Below are 21,999 nucleotides of genomic sequence, written 5' to 3'. Positions count from 1 at the left end.
GTCTGTCCTCAGCAAAGGAATGTGTGCGCTGCTCAATTTGCACTTAAGCAGTAAACAGAGTCAACAAGCAGGAAGGGAAGAGAAAGGCAGGCCAAACAGGTGAAAACCCCCCATCAGGGAACATCCTTCCACACAGATTTTATGTCTCCTTGTGCCCAGCTGCAAATGTTTTTCAAGAGGGGGACAGAAAGTATAAAAAGGAGGGACAAACACCCCAAGGCACCCCACTCTCTCTCCCTGCCCATCACATTCACGGCACCAGAAGCAACAAAGGAAGCATTTGTTGGACTCTGGGAGAGGGCTCCTGACCGGGGTTTGGGTCAGTTAAGACTGTCGAACATATGCGGGGAGAAACTTTGCTTGAACCGGATGTAGTTTGTTATGTTAGGGATTAGTAAACGTCTTATCTTTAGTTTTCTTGTATCCATGTCTGATTTGTACTCACTTACCATCTCGCCCTTTGTAGTTAATAAATTTTATTTTTTAGCTGATCTGGTGTGTTTAAATTGAAGTGTTTGGGAAACTCCATTGGGGGTGACGAGTTGTGTGCATATTATTCTCTGAAAGGAACAATGGGCTGAATAGAACTTGTGCTGTCCAGCAGAGGGCTGGCCAGTACAGGACATAGCTTTCTGGGGGAAATATGGCACTGGGGGTGCGTCGGGGTCACCCTGTAGTATAACCAGGGCTGGTGAGAGCCAGGGTGTTGCTGGCAGGCTGTAGTTACACACGGACACTCAAGGTGGGACTTGCATGCTGGAGGCTGTTCGTGAGTGGCCTGTGTGGGAGCTATTTCAGCAAGGCATTGTAAGGCACCCAAGGGTGCAGGGCAGGGGTGACACAGCTGCTCATTAGTCTGGATTGTACTTTGGTATGTCACTGCCCCAAAGGACAGGGTGGTGCCTGGGGGCCTGGCCCCAGCTGTGACCCAGGCTGGCCCTTCCTGTGCTCTTACCCCTGGTGGCACTTACAACCTGCCCCGCATTAGCCCTGCGTTAGAACAATAGTGTGACCGCTTGGCATGGGGATCTCACTTACGTGTCCCTGTCCCAGACCCACTCCAAGCCCCCTTCAGTCCTGGATCCTGGCGACTGATAAATGACAGCTGGCTTCAGGGGCCTGGGCTCAGGGAGAGCCCCAGGCAAAAAATGGGGGCCCAGGCCTGGGCTGAGGAAGGGGGCACTGCCAGGGAGACTGGGAGTCCTCGCGCGCCCTGGAAAGCTGAGACACACGGACCGAGATGCGAGGGCCCAAGATGCTCTGACACTTTGTTGGTGTTAATCAGAACGGAGGGGGGATTGGCGCGGCTCGACTCAACAAAATCACAGGTTGTAAGAAGAAAAGTGCCACCACCTCCAACCCTGGATCACCCCAAACTCTCCGACGGTGCCCCCCCCCCCGCCATCCCGCATCATGCCCGATGGTTCCCCACACCTTGCCATCCCCCCATCCCCCTGACGGTGCCCCCCCACCCTGCCATCCCCCATCATGCCCAATGGTTCCCCCTACCCTGCCATCCCCCCATCCCCCTGACGGTGCCCCCCCCGCCATCCCCCATCATGCCCGATGGTTCCCCCCACCTTGCCATCCCCCCATCCCCCTGACGGTGCCCCCCCACCCTGCCATCCCCCATCATGCCCGATGGTTCCCCCCACCTTGCCATCCCCCCATCCCCCTGACGGTGCCCCCCCCGCCATCCCCCATCATGCCCGATGGTTCCCCCCACCTTGCCATCCCCCCATCCCCCTGACGGTGCCCCCCCACCCTGCCATCTCCCATCATGCCCGATGGTTCCCCCTACCTTGCCATCCCCCCATCCCCCTGACGGTGCCCCCCCACCCTGCCATCCCCTCAGCGGTGCCCCCTGCCCTGCCATCCCCAATCTCCCCAACAGTGCCCGCCGCCATCTCCCATCCCTCAACTGTGCCCCCTGCCCTGCCATCCCCCTGATGGTGCCCCCTGCCCTGTCCTCCCCACCCAACTGTACCCCATCTTCCAGCAATCCCCCCCCACCCGCGCTGCCTGCCCTGGCACCCCCACTGCTCTGGGACATGATGGAGGCTGCTGGCAGGGAAGCCGCCTGTTGGTGCAGTTGCTGCCCCATGGCTCACCTCCTCTCCAGGCAGGCGCTGGCGTTGGCCTCGTTCCCGCCACAGTCCCAGCAGCTGTTGGTGTCTCAGCGCAGCAGGGGCACGTAGTGCAGCCGGTGCCAGGCCTCCAGCAGGCTTTGGGGTGTCATGGCCTCCTGGTCGATCGGCCGGAAGACGAAGGCCTTGGAGTTGCTGCCGAGGGGGCGGAAGGTGTCGCTCACCATATCTACTATGCTGTGGGGCCCGTTCTTCCGCAGGCACCTCCCTGCGCAGGGCGAGTCGAGGGTGAAGAAAATCAGGCAGCTGCTATTGTAGGTCCAGGCCAGGAGCTTCCGCACGGGGCTCTTCCAGCTGCCCTGGAGCCAGTGCCACTCGGCGTGCTCCCCCGCCCCGCTGGGCAGACCGTTCACCGCGGCAGCCGGGATGTTCCCCTGGCCTGGCTTGTACAGGCCGCCGGGATTATTAATGGCCTTTTGCATGTTCTGCAGCTGGTCCTTGGGCAGCTGCTGAATCAGCTTTGCCGGCAGAGTGCAATAGGCTTTGAGAGGTGAGCCCTCCCCCCAGGCCTAAGGGAAGGCAAAGCAAAGGGCAGTGAGGGCCCGCGGGGCTCCGGACCACCCTGCCCCTGAACCCTGAGCAGCAAATGGCTGCAGTGCAGGACACTTGGGCTGGGTCGCACATGGCGCCGTCACTGGCCAGTTCCAGGCTCTCAGGGCTTCAGCCTGGGTCAGGGGATGTTTGCGCTCTGGGAGAATGAAATACACTTGGAGGGCAGTTTTAAGAAGATCAGAGACTGCCACAGGTGCCCCCGGGGATCATCAGCCCGGTGTGAGCTTTGGTCCATCAGCTCCACCAGGCTGAGTGTTACCACTTGAGCAATCCGGTGCTTTTATGCGGAGTCAGCCCCAGAGGCGGACGTGACACACATTTGGCCTCTGGGCTAGACAGCGATTTGCTGGAGAGCTGAAGAATACTGGTGATCGGGGCTCCGCGGTTCTTCCTCTGACTGTGGGAGGGGACCGTGATTATGGTTAAAGAGGCTAACAACAGCACATATACATGGCACATTCACTGTGAAAGGCTGGGTCTGAGGCTGGGGTCTGCCATGCTAGAGAGCTGGGTTCTAGTCCCACTTTTGCCTGAAGTGGCCTTGTGCAGCTGATTTGCAGACGGCTGGGGGCTCATAGCTCCTGCCTGCCAGCCAGGACTGAGAAACAGGGCCCTGCTATTTACCAAGGTCTATGATGTGCGCTAGACAGCAGACATGGGAGTAGAGCTCCTGGCTCCCAGCCCACTGCCCCTTAGAATCATAGAATATCGGGGTTGGAAGGGACCTCAGGAGGTCTCTAGTCCAACCCCCTGCTCAAAGCAGGACCAATCCCCAATTTTTGCCCCATATCCCTAAATGGCCCCCTCAAGGATTGAACTCACAACCCCGGGTTGAGCAGGCCAAAGCTCAAACCACTCTACTATCCCTCCCCCCTTCACCTTAGCTACGATGTACTGGGAGGCAATCTTGCTCTGGGCAGACACAACATGGGCTTGGGGGAGCACAGGTGTCACCTGTGGGGGCAGAGTTAGCCCTGTAGACCTTCATCCTCTAAGTATCAGGGGGTAGCCGTGTTAGTCTGTATCCACAAAAACAACGAGGAGTCCAGTGGCACGTTAAAGACTAACAGATTTATTTGGGCATAAGCTTTCATGGGTAAAAAACCCAGTTCTTCAGGTGCATGGAGTGGAAATTGCAGATACAGGCATCAATATGTATTGGCACATGAAGAGAAGGGAGTTACTTCACAAGTGGAGAACCTGTGTTGACAGGGCCAGTTCAGTCATGGTGGAAGTGGTCCACTCCCAATAATTGATGAAGTGGTGTCAATACCAAAAGAGGGAAAATTGGTTTTGTAGTGAGACAGCCACTCCCAGTCCCAAGAGGGCTGGGGCAGATGAGGGATGGGATGGGGCGGGGAAGATGGGGTGGGGGATGGGAGGTGGCAAGGGCCAGGGCAGACTCCAGGCTGGAGCGTTGGCCATGTCCGGATGGGGCTGGTTTGTTTCACGCTGGGGGTGACGGGGTCAAGTTGCCAATTCCCTGCCTCATGAGCAAGGGCCATAAAGCTTCAGTCCATCCTGGGGCCTCACATCTCTGTCTGTGTGTCCAGTACCCCCGTCTCTGTCCATGTGTCCTGCTCTCTCCCACCCTGTCGGGCTGGCCACAGACAGCTGGGGACAGGGCAGGAGGCCGAATGCGCCCATCTGTCGCTCAGCAAGATCAGGTTGCCGCTGTCTGCGTCAGCAGCACCAAGCAACGAAATGGGACGTCAGGCAGGTCCGAGAGGGTGACAATCAGCCCCGAGCCGCTGGAGTCAATGGGGCAGGTTCCAGCGGGTGCCAATCAGCCCTGATGTCAGTGGAGCTGCTCCAGCTGGGAATCCTCGCTCCAAGCTCACCCCAGGCTGGGGAGAGGTTCTAGCGGGCAGCTTAGAGCATATGCAGGGATGGGATGGGATGGGGGTTCTAGATCGGAGCCCAGCACACACTCAGGAGGGACGGGGTTCTAGACTGGAAGCTGTTACACACTCGGTAGGGGGAGGGGGTTCTAGATTGGAGCCCAGCACACACTCAGGAGGGGCGGGGTTCTAGACTGGAAGCTGTTACACACTCGGTAGGGGGACGGGGTTCTAGATCAGAGCCTGGCATACACTCAGGAGGGGCGGGGTTCTAGACTGGAAGCTGTTACACACTTGGTAGGGGGAGAGGGTTCTAGAAAGGAGCCAGGCACACACTCACACTCAGGAGGGGCGGGATTCTAGACTGGAAGCTGTTACACACTCGGTAGGGGGAGGGGGTTCTAGATCGGAGCCCGGCACACACTCAGGAGGGGCGGGGTTCTAGACTGGAAGCTGTTACACACTCGGTAGGGGGAGGGGTTCTAGATCGGAGCCCGGCACACAGTCAGGAGGGGCGGGGTTCTAGACTGGAAGCTGTTACACACTCGGTAGGGGGAGGGGTTCTAGATCGGAGCCCAGCACACACTCAGGAGGGGCGGGGTTCTAGACTGGAAGCTGTTACACACTCGGTAGGGGGACGGGGTTCTAGATTGGAGCCTGGCATATATGTGTGGATTCCATACTGGTGCTCAGCAGGGGCAGATTTTCCCTCTGGAAAGTACACCGCACTCTGCAGGGATTGGAAGAAACACAGCACAGCTTTTGCCAAACCAGCCGGTGTTTATCTGTCACCAGGATCCAGGAGTGAAGGGGCTTTAGGGTGGACCGTCTGGGACAGGGAAATGTAACTGACAGCCCCACGCCTGCAGAGTCTCCCCTTCCCCCTGTCACAGCCTCCTAGGGACATTGGGATGAAAGTTTTGTTTGCATTGGTCCCTTCCAAAGGGGTCACTTTTTGGTACCTGAAAGTCTGCTTCACAAGTGAGGGGAAACGGAGGCAGGCCCCATGTGCGGCGTCACAATTGGCTTTAAGGGGGCACAACAGGAGTGGGTCAGTTACCGTGCTGCAGGATGGGCCAGATACAGGCACCTCTACCAACCGGGGCTGGCTTCAGGACAGCAAGAGGAACAGGGCCACCCCATGCACCCAGCGCCAGTCATAGATTCTCCATCACTGGCAATTTTAAAACCAAGATTGGACGTTTTTCCTAAAAGATCTGCTCTGGGAATGATTTTGGGGGCGTTCCCTGGTCTGTGCTGTACAGGGCTCAGCCTAGATCACCCTTCTGGCCTTGGGATCTATGACTCTATGTGCAGGGAAAGACGGAAAGCAGAATGACAGGTTTCAGAGTAACAGCCGTGTTAGTCTGTATTCTCAAAAAGAAAAGGAGTACTTGTGGCACCTTAGAGACTAACCAATTTATTTGAGCATAAGCTTTCGTGAGCTACAGCTCACTTTATCGGATGCATACTGTGGAAAGTGTAGAAGATCTTTTTATATACACACAAAGCATGAAAAAATACCTCCTCCCACCCCACTTTCCTGCTGGTAGTAGCTTATCTAAAGTGATCATTCTCCTTACAATGTGTATGATAATCAAGGTGGGCCCACTTGATTATCATACACATTGTAAGGAGAGTGCTCACTTTAGATAAGCTATTACCAGCAGGAGAGTGGGGTGGGAGGAGGTATTTTTTCATGCTTTGTGTGTATATAATAAGATCTTCTATACTTTCCTCAGTATGCATCCGATAAAGTGAGCTATAGCTCACGAAAGCTTATGCTCAAATAAATTGGTTAGTCTCTAAGGTGCCACAAGTACTCCTTTTCTTTTTGGAAAGCAGAATGGCTGCTCCAAGGGAAATGTGACATTTCCGAAATCTGTTGTCAGCCCGAATGCCAACGAAAAGCCGATGTTTCAGAATTCTCTTGGAATGGAAATGCTGAAAGATGTCAAAGCAGGAGCGGAGAAACATTTGGATAATGTTGGATTGTCTCAAGAATGGCACAGAAATTTGTTTCTATATGATCAAAATGGGGCTTTCTCATAATTTAAAATACAGATATCACAGTAATTAAATTAACAAAATGTTGCATTCTGATAATTTTGAAGATTAAACTGTAATATACAGTAATATCTAGCTGTCATATTAAAATTCAGATTTCAATGTAATGTAAGAGTTGAAATGACAAGAATCAAAATGATAAATTCAAAATGAAACATTTCCCCCTCCTTCGAAGGAAACGTTCTGATTAGTATTTTGTAATAAAGTAAAATGTTTCAGTCCAATAATTACAAAGTACTACACAAAGTTGGCTCCTATGGTAGGGTTTCTTTCCCCCTTTGATCCTCCGGCTAAACAATAATAATCCCTTGCTCGTATGCAGTAGATCTCCAGGCTCTTTGCAAAGGAGGTCAGGGTCACTATCCCTACTGTACAGATGGGGAAACTGAGGCAGGGTCCTGCAGCAGACCCCAGGTCTTGTGCCCTCCCTCGTCACCAGGCTGCCCCACATCCCTGCAGCCTGCTCTGGTTTAACTCTGGGGGCGCAGAGATCAGGCTCTGGCCATGAGCCCAGGGCAGTCAGGGCCAGGGGGGTGAATTGGGGGGCTGACTCAGTGGAAGTGTCTGGGCCCCTCTGGTCTCTAGGGCAGTCGCTGGGCTCCCTGCATCCCTCCTGCCCCTGGCTGGCTCCCCAGCTCTGTCTCCAGCCGTGGCTGCAGTGAGCATGGGACTCGGGCAGGGAGAAGGAGCCGCCCTCCTGGTCGAACCTGCTCAGCGGGTTCCGGGGCTGACGCCCTGCGCCATGAGGCTGGGAGCGATAGAGACAGTGGCACTGGGGAGGCTGTAGCAGGCTCTGGGGAGGAGCAGCATCTCTGGCTCTAGCAGGCTCGTGGGGGCAGCATCTCTGGCTCTAGCAGGCTGCGGGGGGCAGCGTCTCCGGCTCTAGCAGGCTCTGTGCAGGCTGGGATGATGCCGTCTGGTGTCAGGCTCCTGGCCTGGGGCTGGCTGCTTCTGCCCGTCTGCAGGGCACTGGAAGGTGAGACCTGGCTCTGTGGAGCTGCGTGATGCGGTGCCCGCAATGGAGCCACCTGGGTGCGGCTGGGGTGGTGGTGGGGAGTAGCATAAGGGGGAGGCCTGCCCTTCATTGGCCTTTGCTCCGGTGTGGGGGACCTTGGCATCTGGCTGCCTCCCATGGAGGCAGGGCTGGGAGCAAGCGTGTTTCACTGGCAGACATGGGATCCTGGAGCACGTTTGAGTGGGGGGTGCAGGGGATGGGCACAGTGCCCGGGTGCTGGGCATGGGCAATGTAGGGCCACCGGGTGCAACTGCCAGTTGCATCCGGACCCCCTGCCTGCATCTTCCACCAGGCACCGACGGAGCATCCCACCCTGTCCTCCGAGATCCGCCTGGCACTGTCCAGACCCCCACCCCTCCATGCTCCCCCTGGCACAGATTAGCCCCCACCTCGTGTTCCCCGCAGCAGAGACCATCCCCGCACCCCCAGTGCTCTGTGCTTCCTGCCACTCTGCGTCCATGTCTCTGACCTGCTCCCTCTCCCCGTTTCAGACTGTGCCGCCTGCGTCTTCCCCTTCATCTACCGGGGGCGATCGTACCCCACGTGCACCCAGGACGGGAGCTGGGCCAGGTGGACACTGTGGTGCGCCACCACCGCCAGCTACGACCAGGACTCCCGCTGGAAGCGCTGCTATGAGACGGGTGAGGGTTGGGGCGTTCCCCCTCATCTTGAGGTGGGGGCACCCTCTGGCTCCCCACGCTCCCTCTGCAGGGCCAGATCCCCAGGCTGACACAAAGCATGGTGGGAGACGCATCAATCGCAGAGCCCAGGGGGCTGGACTGAGGGGAACGGGGCTGTTTGCACCTCTCCCAGCTGTGGTTTCAGGCTCCCTGCATATTCAGGCAGCGTCAGTTATACTGGAGGTAGCTCCCCTCCCTCGGAGCGACAGGCTCAGGCTCTCGGCAGACTCAGGCAGCATCACTGCATTGGTCACACTTGGGGCAGCTCCCCCTCTCTCACAGCGAGGGGCTCAGTCTCTCTGCAGACTCAGGCAGCGTCGCTGTGTCAGTCGCACTCAGGGCCGCTCCCCCCTCTCACAGTGAGGGGCTCAGTCTCTCTGCAGACTCAGGCAGCGTCACTGTGTCAGTCGCACTCAGGGCAGCTCCCCTCTCTCACAGCGAGGGGCTCAGGCTCTAAGCAGGCTCCGGCAGCGTCTCTGCATTGCTCACACTCAGTTCATTATTTGGAGGTTCTCTCCACACTCGTAAGGGTGGAAGGGGGGATTTTTTGGTTGAAATCAAAAGGTGAGAAGCAGAGAGAAACAGAGTGAGTGGCGATGTCCCTGGGTGTGACCCCTGTGTCCCTCCCCCTCCCGCTCAGGTTCTAGGCCAAAGAAACCTGCGTCCTACAAGGAAATTGTCTCAGCTCCAGAGAACTGAGCCACATTTCTCTCAGACAATCGTTCACTGGTTCCTTGAGATGCTGGACTCAGTGACCACTCGCTCGCTCTCTGTCTTCCCATGCACAGGAGCATCTGCCATTCCTTCCTCACCCCAAACTCAACAAACCATTCTTCTCAGTCCATCCAAAAAAAGAAATGTTTGAAAGTTTTGGTGAATCAAAAAGTTAAAAAAAAAAATCCTGTGGGGTCGAACAAATTGTTTCTTTTCAATTTCAAGCATTTTGAAATTAAAAGATAAAATGAAAGGAAATTTCTCAGGGGAAATCTCTTAGAGTCTTTTGCCTGATGGAAACAACCTGCCGAGGTGGACACGGATTCGTGAAACGTTTCGGTCGACCCTAATTGGCTTTTTTCACAGAAAAAAAGATCCGCTCAAAGATATTTTACCCAGATCCACTTCCACGATGTCTATGCTGTGGCCAGCAGCTCAGGGACCTGATCTCGGCCAGGCCTCTGGACACTGCAGCAAAGCTCGTCTGTAAGAACCGTGTGCATCGGTCCCCAGCGCCGTGTGTCCTGCCTGTGCCACGCAGCTGAGGGCAGCGGCTCTCGCGAGGTGGGAACGTGCTGTGGGTAATGGAATGAGCACAGCCCTGCCCAGCCTCAGCCTGTGATACCCAGAGGCTGGCTGGGCAGGGGGGCAGTAGAGGGGATGTTGCTTAGGAATCTCAGCAGTGACCTCAGTGAGTGTCCCCAGAGCCCCAGGATCCCCGGGCGATGGGCTGTTCTCAGATCTTGCCAGGTCTAGGATCAGGTGAGATGCAGCCGCTGTCACGGAGGGGACACACCTGAGGGCATGTGGGTCAGTGGCAGAGTAGCTCTGATAGGGATGTTCCAGTCCCTCCAAGTAGGCACTGCTGTGCTAATGGAGGGGAGGGTGGGTTGGGGATGAAGGCCCTTCCCCTCTCCATGCCTCAGTTTCCTCTCCTGCCCTTTGTCTGCAAGCTCTCTGGGACAGGGACAGTCTCTGGCTTTGTATCTGCATGGTGCGGCCCTGATCTCTGCGGGGTTCCCCAGGGGCATAGCACTGAGAGCAGCCCTGCAGAGCCCCCCACGCAGCAGTGACACCTCTTAGTCCCTGTCAGGGTTCCTTCCCCACTCTGAATTCTGGGGTACAGATGTGGGGACCCTCATGAAAGACCCCTAAGCTTATTTCTACCAGCTTAGGTTAAAAACTTCCCCAAGGTACAAATTCCTTTCCTTGTCCTTGGACGGTATTGCTGCCACCACCAAGTGATTTAAACAAAAATTCAGGGAAGGGTCAGTTGGAGCCCTATCCCCCCAAAATATCCCCCAAGCCTCTTCATCCCCTTTCCTGGGGAGTCTTGAGAATAATATACCAACCAATTGGTTACAATGTGAGCACAGACCAAACCCCTTGGTTTTTAGGACACTGAAAATCAATCAGGTTCTTAAAAGAAGATTTTTATTTACAAAAAAAAGTAAGAGAATCACACCTGCAAAATCAGGATGGAAAATAACTTTACAGGTTAACTAAAATTATTTAAAACACAGAGTATTCCCCTCTGACTCTGCTTCCCAGTTACAAAACAGGAATAAAACTCCCTCTTAGCATAGGGAAAATTCACAAGCTAAAACAAAAGATAACCTTATGCATTGTCTTGCCCTTACTTACAATTTTTGTAATCTTAGATGCTCATTTCAGGAATGTTTTCAGGAGACGTTTTTCCTGCCTGGTCTCTCTCTCCATACAAAGAGGGAACAACAAAAGAGAGCACAAACAAAACCTCCCCCCCAGATTTGAAAGTATCTTCTTTCCTTATTGGTCCTTTTGGTCAGGTGCCAACCAGGTTATTTGAGCTTCTTAACCCCTTATAGGTAAGGATTCAGTACAGCTGCTCAGGAGGGATTTTATGCCTACCATTAGCTGTACGTTTATGACAGTGCCTGTCTCTCCCCTCCCAGAGTATGGAGGCAACACGGGTGGCCAGCCCTGCATCTTCCCCTTCGTGTACCGGGGCCGGGCGTTCTATACCTGCACCGACGAGGCTGCCAAGCCACGCAGGTTCTGGTGTGCTACCACTGGGAATTACGACCAGGACCGGTGCTGGAGCTACTGCTCTGATACCCGTAAGGATGGGCAGTGGGGCAGAGGGGAGGGGATCAATGCAGGGCGGTTGGGGGCCACTCACCTCACAGCCACCCCAGGCGGAATCCCAGCTGGGAACCCCACCACACCCTCCTCCTGGTACAGGTGTGCCTGGGTGCCGGGCAAGGCTGTTGGGGACATTTCAGCCTGAGAAGTCATTTTGCTGGGGGCTGTACATTATTTATTTGGGGTATTACGGTAGCACTGGGAGCCCCAGCCATGGCCCAGAACCCCACTATGCTTGGCACTGGGCAAACTCAGAATATAAAGGCAGCCCCATGTATTTGTCAAACCCCAGCTCCTGGAATCCTGTGACTATGGGGGAAGCTCAACTTTCAGTTTAAACATAGAAAGGAGGTTTCTGCCCCTTGGGGCTTCAGGGAGAAGCTGGGACTGGAAGAACTGCCCGGGAACCAGTCGGGAAATGAAAAGACCCTCCCGATGATTGTTAACAACCTTGTGATTTTGGGGGCCAGAGTTCCCATTGCTGAATGTATAGGTCTGGTGACACTGAATCTGCCTGACACAATATGGCCCCCTATCCCAAACTGTGCCCAGGAGCTCAGCAGGGTGAGGCAGACCCATTGCCCTAGGCATGGCACGTAGGGCGGCTCGGGGTGTTATAGGTGTAACAGCACAGGGGTCCCTCCTGGAGCAGGGTTTGCACTAGACAGACAGGGATCTGGGGTTGCGGACAGGCTGGTACAACCTTGCACGTTCACACTGATGTAGTATTTGTCTGGTAACTTATGGTGCAGAAGCACCTGAAACCAGAAATCAAGGACCCCATTGTGCCAGGTGCTGCATGCACCCTGACCGAGAACAGGGGCCCCATTGTGCCAGGTGCCATCCAGACCCTGACAGAAATCAATTGTGCCAGGCACTGCAGAGACCCTGATCCACATCAGGGCCTCTGACAAACAACTGGGGTTCCCAGAACTGTGACCCTCTCTGTTACCCTACTCTGCTGTGGCTAAGCTGTGTGTCAGCTTCCCAACTGCCTTATCTGCCCTGCCAGCAAACTCTTCAGGACTCTGCCAGTCCAATTCTCACAGCCTCTCATGGTAGCACACACAAAACCTGATCAGATTCGCTGCTCCATCAAAGAGACAGCACCCAGCTGCTTATCGGCTTAACTGGGACTGACAAACCCTCTGTGTCAATCCGAATACCGAGATGTTCTGTGGTAAGAATAAGACAAGTTTATGAAGTAAAGGACATAGGTTTAAGCGATGGCAAGCTGAAAGAATAAGGACAGAAACGTTCATGAACAAACACCAGTAGAAACACACTTCTCAGGCTAGAACCGAATGTCAGCCAGTTATAATCTTTGCCTAAGCAAGTTTCTCATCTGTGCTCGGTTCCCAGAGATGTCACCCCTTTGGCTGAAGGACTCAGGAGCCCCAGCCTCCTGTGTCTGCCCAGTCATGGATAACCCCATGGGGTTCTTTCCCCTTCTTTTTATAGCCCTGAAAATCTTTGCAATGTATTCTGTGCAATGTGGGCCCAGCCAGTTTCTCTCTCCTGCAGAGGCTGGGCTGTCTTCTCCCCGGCTTGGTAGCTTGATGGCTTTGTTTACCTTAGATGTAAATGGATCGTCATTGTCTCTGCCTGAGGAGCAGGCTGGCCAGAGAAGCAAATGCCCATTCCTTACTCTAGGGCTTATTCATTGCTTGCCAAACGCATCTGAGGAACATCATTCCAGCCCCTCTTCATAACTCTTTGTATACACCCCATGCAACGATTTTCAGGATCAGTGTGTTGCCCGTTTGTACATGATCCACCCGTGACACCGGTTAGCTGCAGATTCTGCCAGGTGTGTGAGGTGTAGTGAGTACGCTAGGCCTGACGGGCACTACTGACCCACTGCAGTGCCTCCCTGATGGACCTCTATGTCCCTGGGTCCCATCGTGCCAGGTGCTGCACAGATCCCGACCGAGGTCAGGGCACTGTCGCTGCACAGACACAGAGTGAGTGCCAGTCCCTGCCACAAAGAGTTCACAGTCTAACTGACCTACGGGCAGGAGAGGTGACAGGCACAGAAAGGAGAAGTGACTTGCCCAAGGTCCCCAACAAGGAACCCAGGAGTCCTGGCTCTGAATGCAGTGATTTAACCACTGAACCACACTGCCCCCTCCCCTCTCTCTGTCTCCCCAGTACTGGCTGGGAATTCCACAGCTCTCTGTGCCTTCCCGTTCACCTACCAGAACCGGACCTACCTGGGCTGCACGGCAGATGGGGATGCCAGTGGGAGGCCTTGGTGCTCTCTGACCAGAAACTACGACGTGGACCAGAAACGCATGTACTGTCTGGACTCAGGTAGGGGCCAGGGAGAAGCACGGCAGAGCTACATGGGGCTTTGCTGCCTGGCTTGGCCTATGGGGACCCAGCATCCTCTCGGGCTGGTCTGCCCCTGGCAACCCCATCGTAGCCTCGGACACTTGGCTGGGGTGTCCATAGGGAGTGAGATGCCCAGCTCTGAGTTCAGTAGAGTTTCTGCACTGAACTGCAGTTGGCATCTTGCATGGAAGGGTGGCCCAGTGGTTATGTACTAGCCTGGGACTTGGTCACTATGAGATGAATTCTCTGCTCTGCTACAGCCTTCCTGTGCAAACGCAGAGAAGTCACATAGCAGCTCTGTGCCTCAGTTTCCCCACCCATGTAATGAGGATAATTGTCTTGCCTCACAGGGAGTTAGGAGGTTAAATGCCTCATGAGCTGTGGCAATGGGGCCAGAGCAGTACAGTAAGTAGATTGACTGGAAATTGCAACTGGGGAGTGTCACATCCCAGGGCATTTGGGTGGCTGAGAACTGAGCTGTTAAACACAACAGGCCCAGCCTTGGGGGTGGGGTGGAAAAAATGCAGATGTTTCCCTGTTGTTCCTGTTTTGCAAGGTGAAAATGGGCTGACTTTGGAGGGGGGAGGTTCCCCCAAAAGTTTTTGCAAAATGTTTTCAGCAGAACGTTCCCAGGAACGGTTCTCGACATTTACCAAAAGCCGGGCTTTCCGGCCCATGAAAAATGTCCATGTCCCGGTTTCCAATAACCGCGGGATCCTGGGAACGTTTTCGGTTGGAATCTTGATGGCAAAAGTCACCGAAGTTTTTGCAGAAAAGGAAACTTTGGACAGTCCCAGGTGTCTTGTGAAAATAGCCATTTTGGGGGCAGAAAAAGGCCATTTTTGAGGGGGGAACCCCTTTGTTTGACAAACGTCCCCCACTTAGCTCCAGCATTTCCACAGCCCATGGAGTGAGTCTTCCCAGCCCCTGGGATCCCCTAGTGTAGCCAGACCTTTAGACAGAAGCGGGGAGTTAACAGACCCTCCTTTGCTGCTCCATGGGCCCTTCATTGCAACATCTGGGACAGCAAAACCCGCTCTGGGGCAGCATGAGCGACCTGCTGTGCCCTTTGCTGCTCTGTGGGGGGATGTGTAAACAGGGCCAGGGGAGGTGCAAGGATCCCCAGCCTGTGGGGCTGGAGTGGCCTGGGCCAGAGCCCGTGGAGGTGACTGGCCCAGCCCCGCCTGCTTGGCCACACTGACGTCCGGCCTGTGTGGGGTCAGGGCCTCCCTGCTTGTGGGCCCAAGGGGTCAGCATATCCCCTGTGTCCCCTCCCCCCACATGGGGGTCTCGGAGCCCCTTAGGTGGGTCCTGCACAGTCTGTCCCTGTCAGTGGGAGGTGGCGGCCATCTTTGTTGCCATCACTAACAAGACCCAATGTCTCCGCCACTGACTCCAATGGAGGGGAGCAAACCCTGAGGCACTAGGGGAGGAGGCTATGGGTCTGGATGGGGGGCGCAGCTCCCTCAGCCCTGCTGACCCCTCCCCCCCCAGGGTGTGGCCCAGTGGTGACCATGGCAGGGCAGGCTATGGGAGGGCTCTGACACAGCCCGGGCCCCATGGCATGTGGGAGCTGGGCTGGGTGACCCGCAGCGGGCCCTGCATGACTCTGTGGGGTCCCAGCTATTCGGGGGCGGGGGTGTTGTAAATTAGGGGGTTGATGGGAGCTCCGGGGGCTAGGTGTGTTGGTGAGGGGCGCAGTATGCTCTGGGGGGAAATAATTGATTAGGGACCCCCCTGCCCAGGTCCTTTTGACGCATTAAGAAAAGGAGTACTTGTGGCACCTTAGAGACTAAGCAATTAATGCTCAAATAAATTGGTTAGTCTCTAAGGTGCCACAAGTACTCCTTTTCTTTTTGCGAATACAGACTAACACGACTGCTACTCTGAAACCTGTCATTATTTTGACCCATTGTAACTTTGATGATATTTCCCCCAAATGACCCGGGATTATGGGCGCCCAATTTGAGATGCCTCAGAGAGGCCGGACTGACAGAAAGCGCCGCCCTGGCCTGTGATGCAGGACACCTGGGTTCTGTTCCCAGCTCTTCCAGCTGCCCCCACTGGATGAACAGGGACATGCCCTTTCCCCAGCTGTGCCTCAGTTTCCCCTCCTCCCTGGTGTCAATCCGGTCAATTTGGATTCTGAGCTGCTTGGTCCAGGCCTGTCTGTTGTCATGGGTCTGTGCAGCGCCTGGCGCTGTGGGTCCTGGATCTTGGTTGGAGCCCTGGGTGCTACCCTGATATATATGCTGCCATGTCTCACTTTGGGCTCCCAGGATCCCGAGTCTTGGCTGTAGCCCCTGGTATGGGGCTGTAATTCCCCCGGGGCTGGGGCTCCCCAGACAGGCTGAATGTTGCACTAATCCAGCCTCCCTTCACCCTGGCTCGTTACAGATGGGCGCTCAGCAGACACAAGAGAGACTCCAGCCCTGGCCTTGCTCCCACTGCCTTTCTCCAGAGCTGGCAGGTGGGGAGCAGAGCAGGGCTGGAGGGGGAGGAAGAGACGCTGGGTGAGAAGATCCATGGGCCAGTCAAGATCCAGCCATTAACACGCGTGACGTGGCTGCATGACTACTCCAGAGCCCCCCCTGCACCCGGAGCCGCGAAAGCCTAGAGAAAAGGGTGTTAAAATCCAGCCCTTCGCAGCCTGCATATTGCTGGGCTTTGCTCCTGTCTCTGTCCCCTTGCCTACATGCCGCACGACCCAGTCCTGCTCCCCCTGGCAGCCACGCGCCTCCTGCTTCCAGCTCCCGCACTCACACAGACCCTCAGTGCCCCCCTGCTTTCTGGACAGCTGGGCCCTGCTCCCTGGGTGTCTGGGGACATGGCTTTGCCCGGGCAGACCTGAGGGCACTGTGAGGGGCTGGCGTGGACTGAATTGTGAACTCTGCTGCTGCACTGGCACTGCCATGGTGAGGGCCCGGCTGATCATCCCGGCTCCCCCTGGCCCTGGAACCTGTCCTGGGAATTCACCTGCCCCAGGCTGGAGGGAGCTTCGAGTCACTGGTGGCTGCGTCACGCTTGGGGCCAGTGGTGCTTGCACATCTCTGCCTCTGCTTCCCTCGGCCTGTCATAAATATAAAGGGAAGGGTAAACACCTTTAAAATCCCTCCTGGCCAGAGGAAAAATCCTTTCACCTGTAAAGAGTTAAGAAGCTAGGATAACCTCGCTGGCACTGATCAAAATGACCGATGAGGAGACAAGATACTTTCAAAGCTGGAGATGGGGGGAAACAAAGGCTCGCTCTGTCTGTGTGGTGCATTTTCCGGGGACAGAACAGGAATGGAGTCTTAGAACTTAGTAAGTAATCTAGCTAGATATGTGTTAGATTCTGTTTTGTTTAAATGGCTGATAAAATAAGCTGTGCTGAATGGAATGGATATTCCTGTTTTTGTGTCTTTTTGTAACTTAAGGTTTTGCCTAGAGGGATTCTCTATGTTTTGAATATGATTACCCTGTAAGGTATTTACCATCCTGATTTTACAGAGGTGATTCTTTTACTTTTTCTTCAATTAAAATTTTTCTTTTAAGAACCTGATTGCTTTTTCATTGTTCTTAAAATCCAAGGGTTTGGGTCTGTGTTCACCTATGCAAATTGGTGAGGATTTTTATCAAGCCTTCCCCAGGAAAGGGGGTGTAGGGTTTGGGGAGGATTTTGGGGGGAAAGATGTTTCCAAGCGGGCTCTTTCCCTGATATATATTTGTTAGATGCTTGGTAGTGGCAGCAATAAAGTCCAAGGGCAAAAGATAAAATAGTTTGTACCTTGCGGAAGTTTTAACCTAAGCGGTAAAAATAAGCTTAGGGGGTTTTCATGCAGGTCCCTACATCTGTACCCTAGAGTTCAGAGTGGGGAAGGAACCTTGACAGGGCCATTCACAACAAAGGTCTCTGGCTGGCAGCCCCTTTGCTCCAGCCCCTGCTGGCGTCGGCCCAAATCCCACGCAGAGATGGAGGCCAGCCGGCAGCCAGCTCCTACGAAGAGACCAGTCGCCAGAGGGGAGAGAATGAGGCACCGAGCTGGGCCCAGACACAGACTGAGTCCCCTGTGGTGACCAAGGGGAGATGGAGGCCCCAATGGGTGAAGACTGTCCTGTGTTTGGGGGAGACTGATCAGCCCCCCTGCTAACAGGGACGGAGGAAGCAACAATTGCCCTCTGGGATTGTTGTGTAGACAGGCGTAACCCAATGTGGTTTCTGTGCTAGTCCGTCTCTCCCGCGGCCACCAGTGTCGCTGCTTTGGTGTGTGGCCAGCCCCCTTTGGACCCCCATTTGCCCATTAAGGGACCGGCCCTGGGCCGTGTTCGCCCCGTGGTTTGATGCTGCAGACGATTTAACACGGGTGTTGCTGTGTGCTTGCGTCACTGGCCGTGCTCTGCCCTTGGTTTGGGGCAGGGCTGGTTGGACCCTTCGTTAGCTGGAGAGGGTTTGCAGGAGTTTCCCCTCCATGCCGTGTCCTTCTGATTCGGGTTTTCTTTGCTCATTAGCTGAATAAAATCTTCAGTGCACATGGCGCCGCTTGGCTTCAGAAGCAATTCGGGTTGGAACCAGAGAGACTCTTTGGCATATTGCAGAGATTTCCCTCCAGCTCGCCTCCAAATTAACCTTTTGGTTTTAACTGCTTGTCTGGGCCAGGACGTCCCCTGAGCGGTGTCTCTGCCCCAGTGCCTTCTGGCCTGGCCCTGGGGTACAGGCAGCCCCGTCCCGCACAGAGTTAAGCAAGCGGCACCTGAGGCCCAGCTCCATGTTGGCAGCATCTGTCCAGCACCGCATGCCCTGTACCCGTTTCAGGAGCAGAATGGTGAGCGACCTGGGGACTGGCCCAGCTCCCGTCAGACGGGGGATCTGTCATCGGAGACTTGCCCACGGAACTGTGCGTTCCTCACCCCCGTGTCGCTTCACCCTATCGCACGTGGCCACTAGGGGGCCACCTGGACATGGGGAGTGGGGCTCAATCCAGTGGAGCGGGGCTGATTGACACCTGCAGGGCTCTGGCCCTGTCTATGCAATACCTCTGCTTCTCCCCACGCCAAGGGGGTGCGAATTGAACACAGACACAGCCCCGGCCTGCAGGGACCCCAGTCTCCAGTGCAGCCCCTCCCCACACCCATGGATGATGCCATGAGGTGGGGAGCTGGGGGCCCATCCTGCAAGTGTGATGGGTTCAGACTCTGGGCCCTGATCCTGCGCTTGAGGAATTGGCGCAGGTCAGTGGGAGTCACTGGGGTGAGGAACATTGACCCAGCCCGGGAATGGTCCATGGGGAGCAATGGTGCGTGAATGGGGCTCGCTGGAAATGAGACCCCACCCCTGAGACTGCAGACAGAGCGAGAGCGGGGTCCTTGCTCAAGGGCTCGGGAGCCCCTGTGGCATCCAATGACAGGGGTTCCCAAACTTCCCCCTAGCTAAGGAAACTGAAAACCATCCATGTGTGAAAAAAGTGCTCTCATCACATGGGTGCAGCCGAGCTCCAGGACTCCTGCATCTTTCTGACCTGCAAAAGCCCAGTGAAACCTGGGGGTGCTGCAGCTCCTGCCGCACCCCTAGTTCCCAAGCCTGGGACACCCTGGCCGGGGGCCCCTATCGTGCGCCGGGTTTCAGCTGCTAGTTCTGGTTGGGCTGGGGCGGGACGGGACTCCCTCTTCGCCTGCGCGGCTGCTCCCGGAGCCAGGTCAGACCCACCCCTGGGAACCTCCCCTGGCTGCAGGATGCTTCACAGCCTCCTTCCCGGCCAGGCTGCCATTTCCCTAAGGCCGACCTTGGTGCCGGGCAGCAGCAGATGCTCACACTGGGCCTGGCCATTTCCTTGTTGGTCCTGATCACCCACTGCTGAACCCTGATCCCTGTGGGGCCTGATACTCCAGGGGGCCTGACAGCCACAGATTGCGGGGTGCATTGGATCAGAGCAGGAATGGCCGTGAACCATCTCGCCATGCTAGGAGCAGCTGCCTCTCAGGCCGGCCCCTTCTCCTCACCCTCCTCCCATCGCCTGGTAGCTCCGCTTCGCCCTCTGCCACCCACCGGGGGCGCTGGGCTCCTCCGGCCCTGAGAGGGGGCCATAGCCAACTGCCACTCTGCCAACATGTGCCAATGTCCCCCATGCCCCCCCCAACTCTGCCCACGGGGGACTAGTCGGGACTGTGTTGCAGACCACAGTTTGAGAGCCCCTTTCCTATGGGATCCTATAACGGTGGCACCATTCCCTAGGGATCCTACGGGGAGGTCTCCCTTAGAGCCCATACCCATCCCCCCCATGGAACAGGCGGCCTGACCCAGAGCTGGTGCCGGTCGGCCGGAGACCCAGGTGCTGCCCTGAATGACCCCAGCTGAGCCCATGGCTCCTCCAGCCGCCCCTCCCTGCAAGGGGTGAGCTGTGGGTGCGGTACCCCCGGCTCTGCCCACAGCGCACAGGGGCAGAGTGGAGGGGACACAGTGGAGCAAACTGTGCATTTCCCACATCCTGCAGGGAAAGCCCAAGCATGTGGCCAGAGCAGCCACGGACCAGACGCACCTGAGGAGTCACGGAGCCCAAGGACCAGCCAGCCCTTGCTCCAGGGATGAGCCAACTGGAGACCCCCGTCAACTACATTCTTCAGGCCCTCCACCCCGCTGCCCCAGGGGGAATCAGCTCCTCTGCCCCGGCTGCAACGTCTGGCTTCGCCCCCCCACTCCTTGGCTCCCATAATGCGCTGAGTGCACCCCTCTCCTGCCACCAACAGCACCCCCCCCGCCGCATCTGCTCCCCCAGCTCCCAGGCGGGGTCCCTCTGCTGGCGCCCCAGAGGGCAGCCTCAGCGCTTGTGGGATCTGAGTCCCTCGCGGCCAGGCTCTTGGCATGTGGCCCTTCAACGTCCAGCTTCCTCTGCAAACCCCCTTTTGGCCCCCACCGAGCCTCTTTTCGCCTCCTTCTCCTCTACCTGCCTGCCCACTGCCCCTTCGGGCAGACCCCGAGCCCCCTCCCCAGCACCAGCTGCTCTCTCGTTGTCTCTCTCTCCACTCAGGACAGCGTCCTGGGCTGCTGCATGGCAGCCGCTGGCCCCAACGCTGCCCCTCTTGGTCGCAGCTGCAGCAGGTGCCAGGCCCAGGGCTGTTCCTGAGACAGAGCTGCTTGGGCACAGAGCTCGCTGGGGGCGCAGGCGTGGGGGTTTCGCAGCCAGGAAGCTGCCTGCTGCTGTTTCTTTCCTTGGGGTCAGGCAAATGGGACGTGGCACGCTTTGGTGAATAAACACGATCACATCGAGAATCTTCCCGACACATCCATTTCTCCTCCTAACAGAAACACCCTGCAGTGCCATGGATATCGGTGCACCGCTCGGGCCAAAGGCCAGGCACTCACAGCTCGGCCTGGAGGTTTGTTTCTTCAGACTTAATCAGACTCATTTTCTGTTTGGCTCCGGGTTGTCGCTGTGGCTTGAAACCCTGGTCCCCAGAGTGATCCCCTTCCAGACACCATTGTCCCCTGTTACTGAGCAGCGACTGCCATGGCCCTGTCTCCCCAGGGTGAAAGGAAGGTGGCAGGGCCTGCCGAGATGGTGAACAGAGGCCGCCGTTGGTAGAAACGAAGCAAAGACACTGCCTGGAAAGAGCCTTTATTTTCAAGGGCAGTGAAAAGTGGGAAACGCACCAGGCCGGCCAGCCCCAGCCAGAGTGACACGCTGATCACACAGGCCAGGTCTCAGGGTTGGCAAACCAGTGTCTGGATTTTGGGCACCCACGTTGTGTGGCCTTAAAGGGGCAGCTGCTCAGCACCTTAAACGGAGCCTGATCTTCCACAAGCGCCAAGCACCTGCCCTTTGAAGGCGTCTCCAGATGTGTCCCCCAAATCACTCATCACTTCTGAGACTCTTGGCCTGGGTTTTTATCCAGGAGCCCCCTCCATCGAAGTGGTGTCACGGGACATCGACGGCTCTGGCACTGCCTGTCCCTTTGGCTCCTCCTTCTCCCTCCTCAGTCGGGACAGAAAACCCACTGGCGGCCCATGTGGTAGCTGTCAGTGGTGGCCCACCAGAACCTCCCGAAGAGATTGTCAAACTTGGTACAAGCAGAGAAGCGTTTGCCCTTGTAGGTGAAAGAGAAAACACACGCTTCTCCACTGTCGTAATCTGCGGGAGACAGAAACACCGACTAGTGCCACGGCGACGGGGAGATTTCAGCTCAGCTAGGAAAGGAATCAGAGTGTTTTTCTGCTAAGGACATGTTCTGCTCATTGACTGAAGGAGCTGTGCTGGGGGAGAGTTTATTGTATCCCTCCCCCTTCAATTTCAACATGCCATCATTAGGTTTCAGAGTCAATTGCCCTTTAGATGGATGGGGCAGTTCCCGCTCCCACTTCAGAGCCAGGGTTCCAGGCTCTCTGCAGATGCAGGCAAGCAGCACTGTACTGCTGACACTCGGGTTCCCTTTTTAAATGAGAGCTGAGAGTCCGGAGCACAGTTCTGTGGCTGTGGGATCTTGGAGCCTAGAGGCGCTGCTAAGAACTCAGCCACAGAACACAAAGTCTCGACTGGACCCGGGGCAAATGGACT

At 56.1% G+C, this 21,999-nt stretch overlaps 1 protein-coding gene across 1 annotated transcript; it reads left to right on the top strand.

Moving 5' to 3' along the window:
- Positions 1 to 7,516: 7,516 nt before the first annotated feature.
- LOC141976845 (epididymal sperm-binding protein 1-like) lies at positions 7,517 to 20,571 on the top strand. Its single transcript, XM_074938009.1, has 6 exons — positions 7,517 to 7,583; positions 8,114 to 8,263; positions 10,951 to 11,115; positions 13,292 to 13,453; positions 15,872 to 15,987; positions 20,476 to 20,571. Exons 1-6 carry the CDS (start codon positions 7,517 to 7,519, stop codon positions 20,569 to 20,571), a joined length of 756 nt encoding a protein of 251 aa, XP_074794110.1.
- The last annotated feature ends 1,428 nt before the right edge of the window (positions 20,572 to 21,999 follow it).

Source organism: Natator depressus, chromosome 23, assembly GCF_965152275.1.
Source record: "Natator depressus isolate rNatDep1 chromosome 23, rNatDep2.hap1, whole genome shotgun sequence".
NCBI classification, from domain to species: domain Eukaryota; kingdom Metazoa; phylum Chordata; order Testudines; family Cheloniidae; genus Natator; species Natator depressus.
This window is presented reverse-complemented; position numbering and strand designations above follow the sequence as displayed.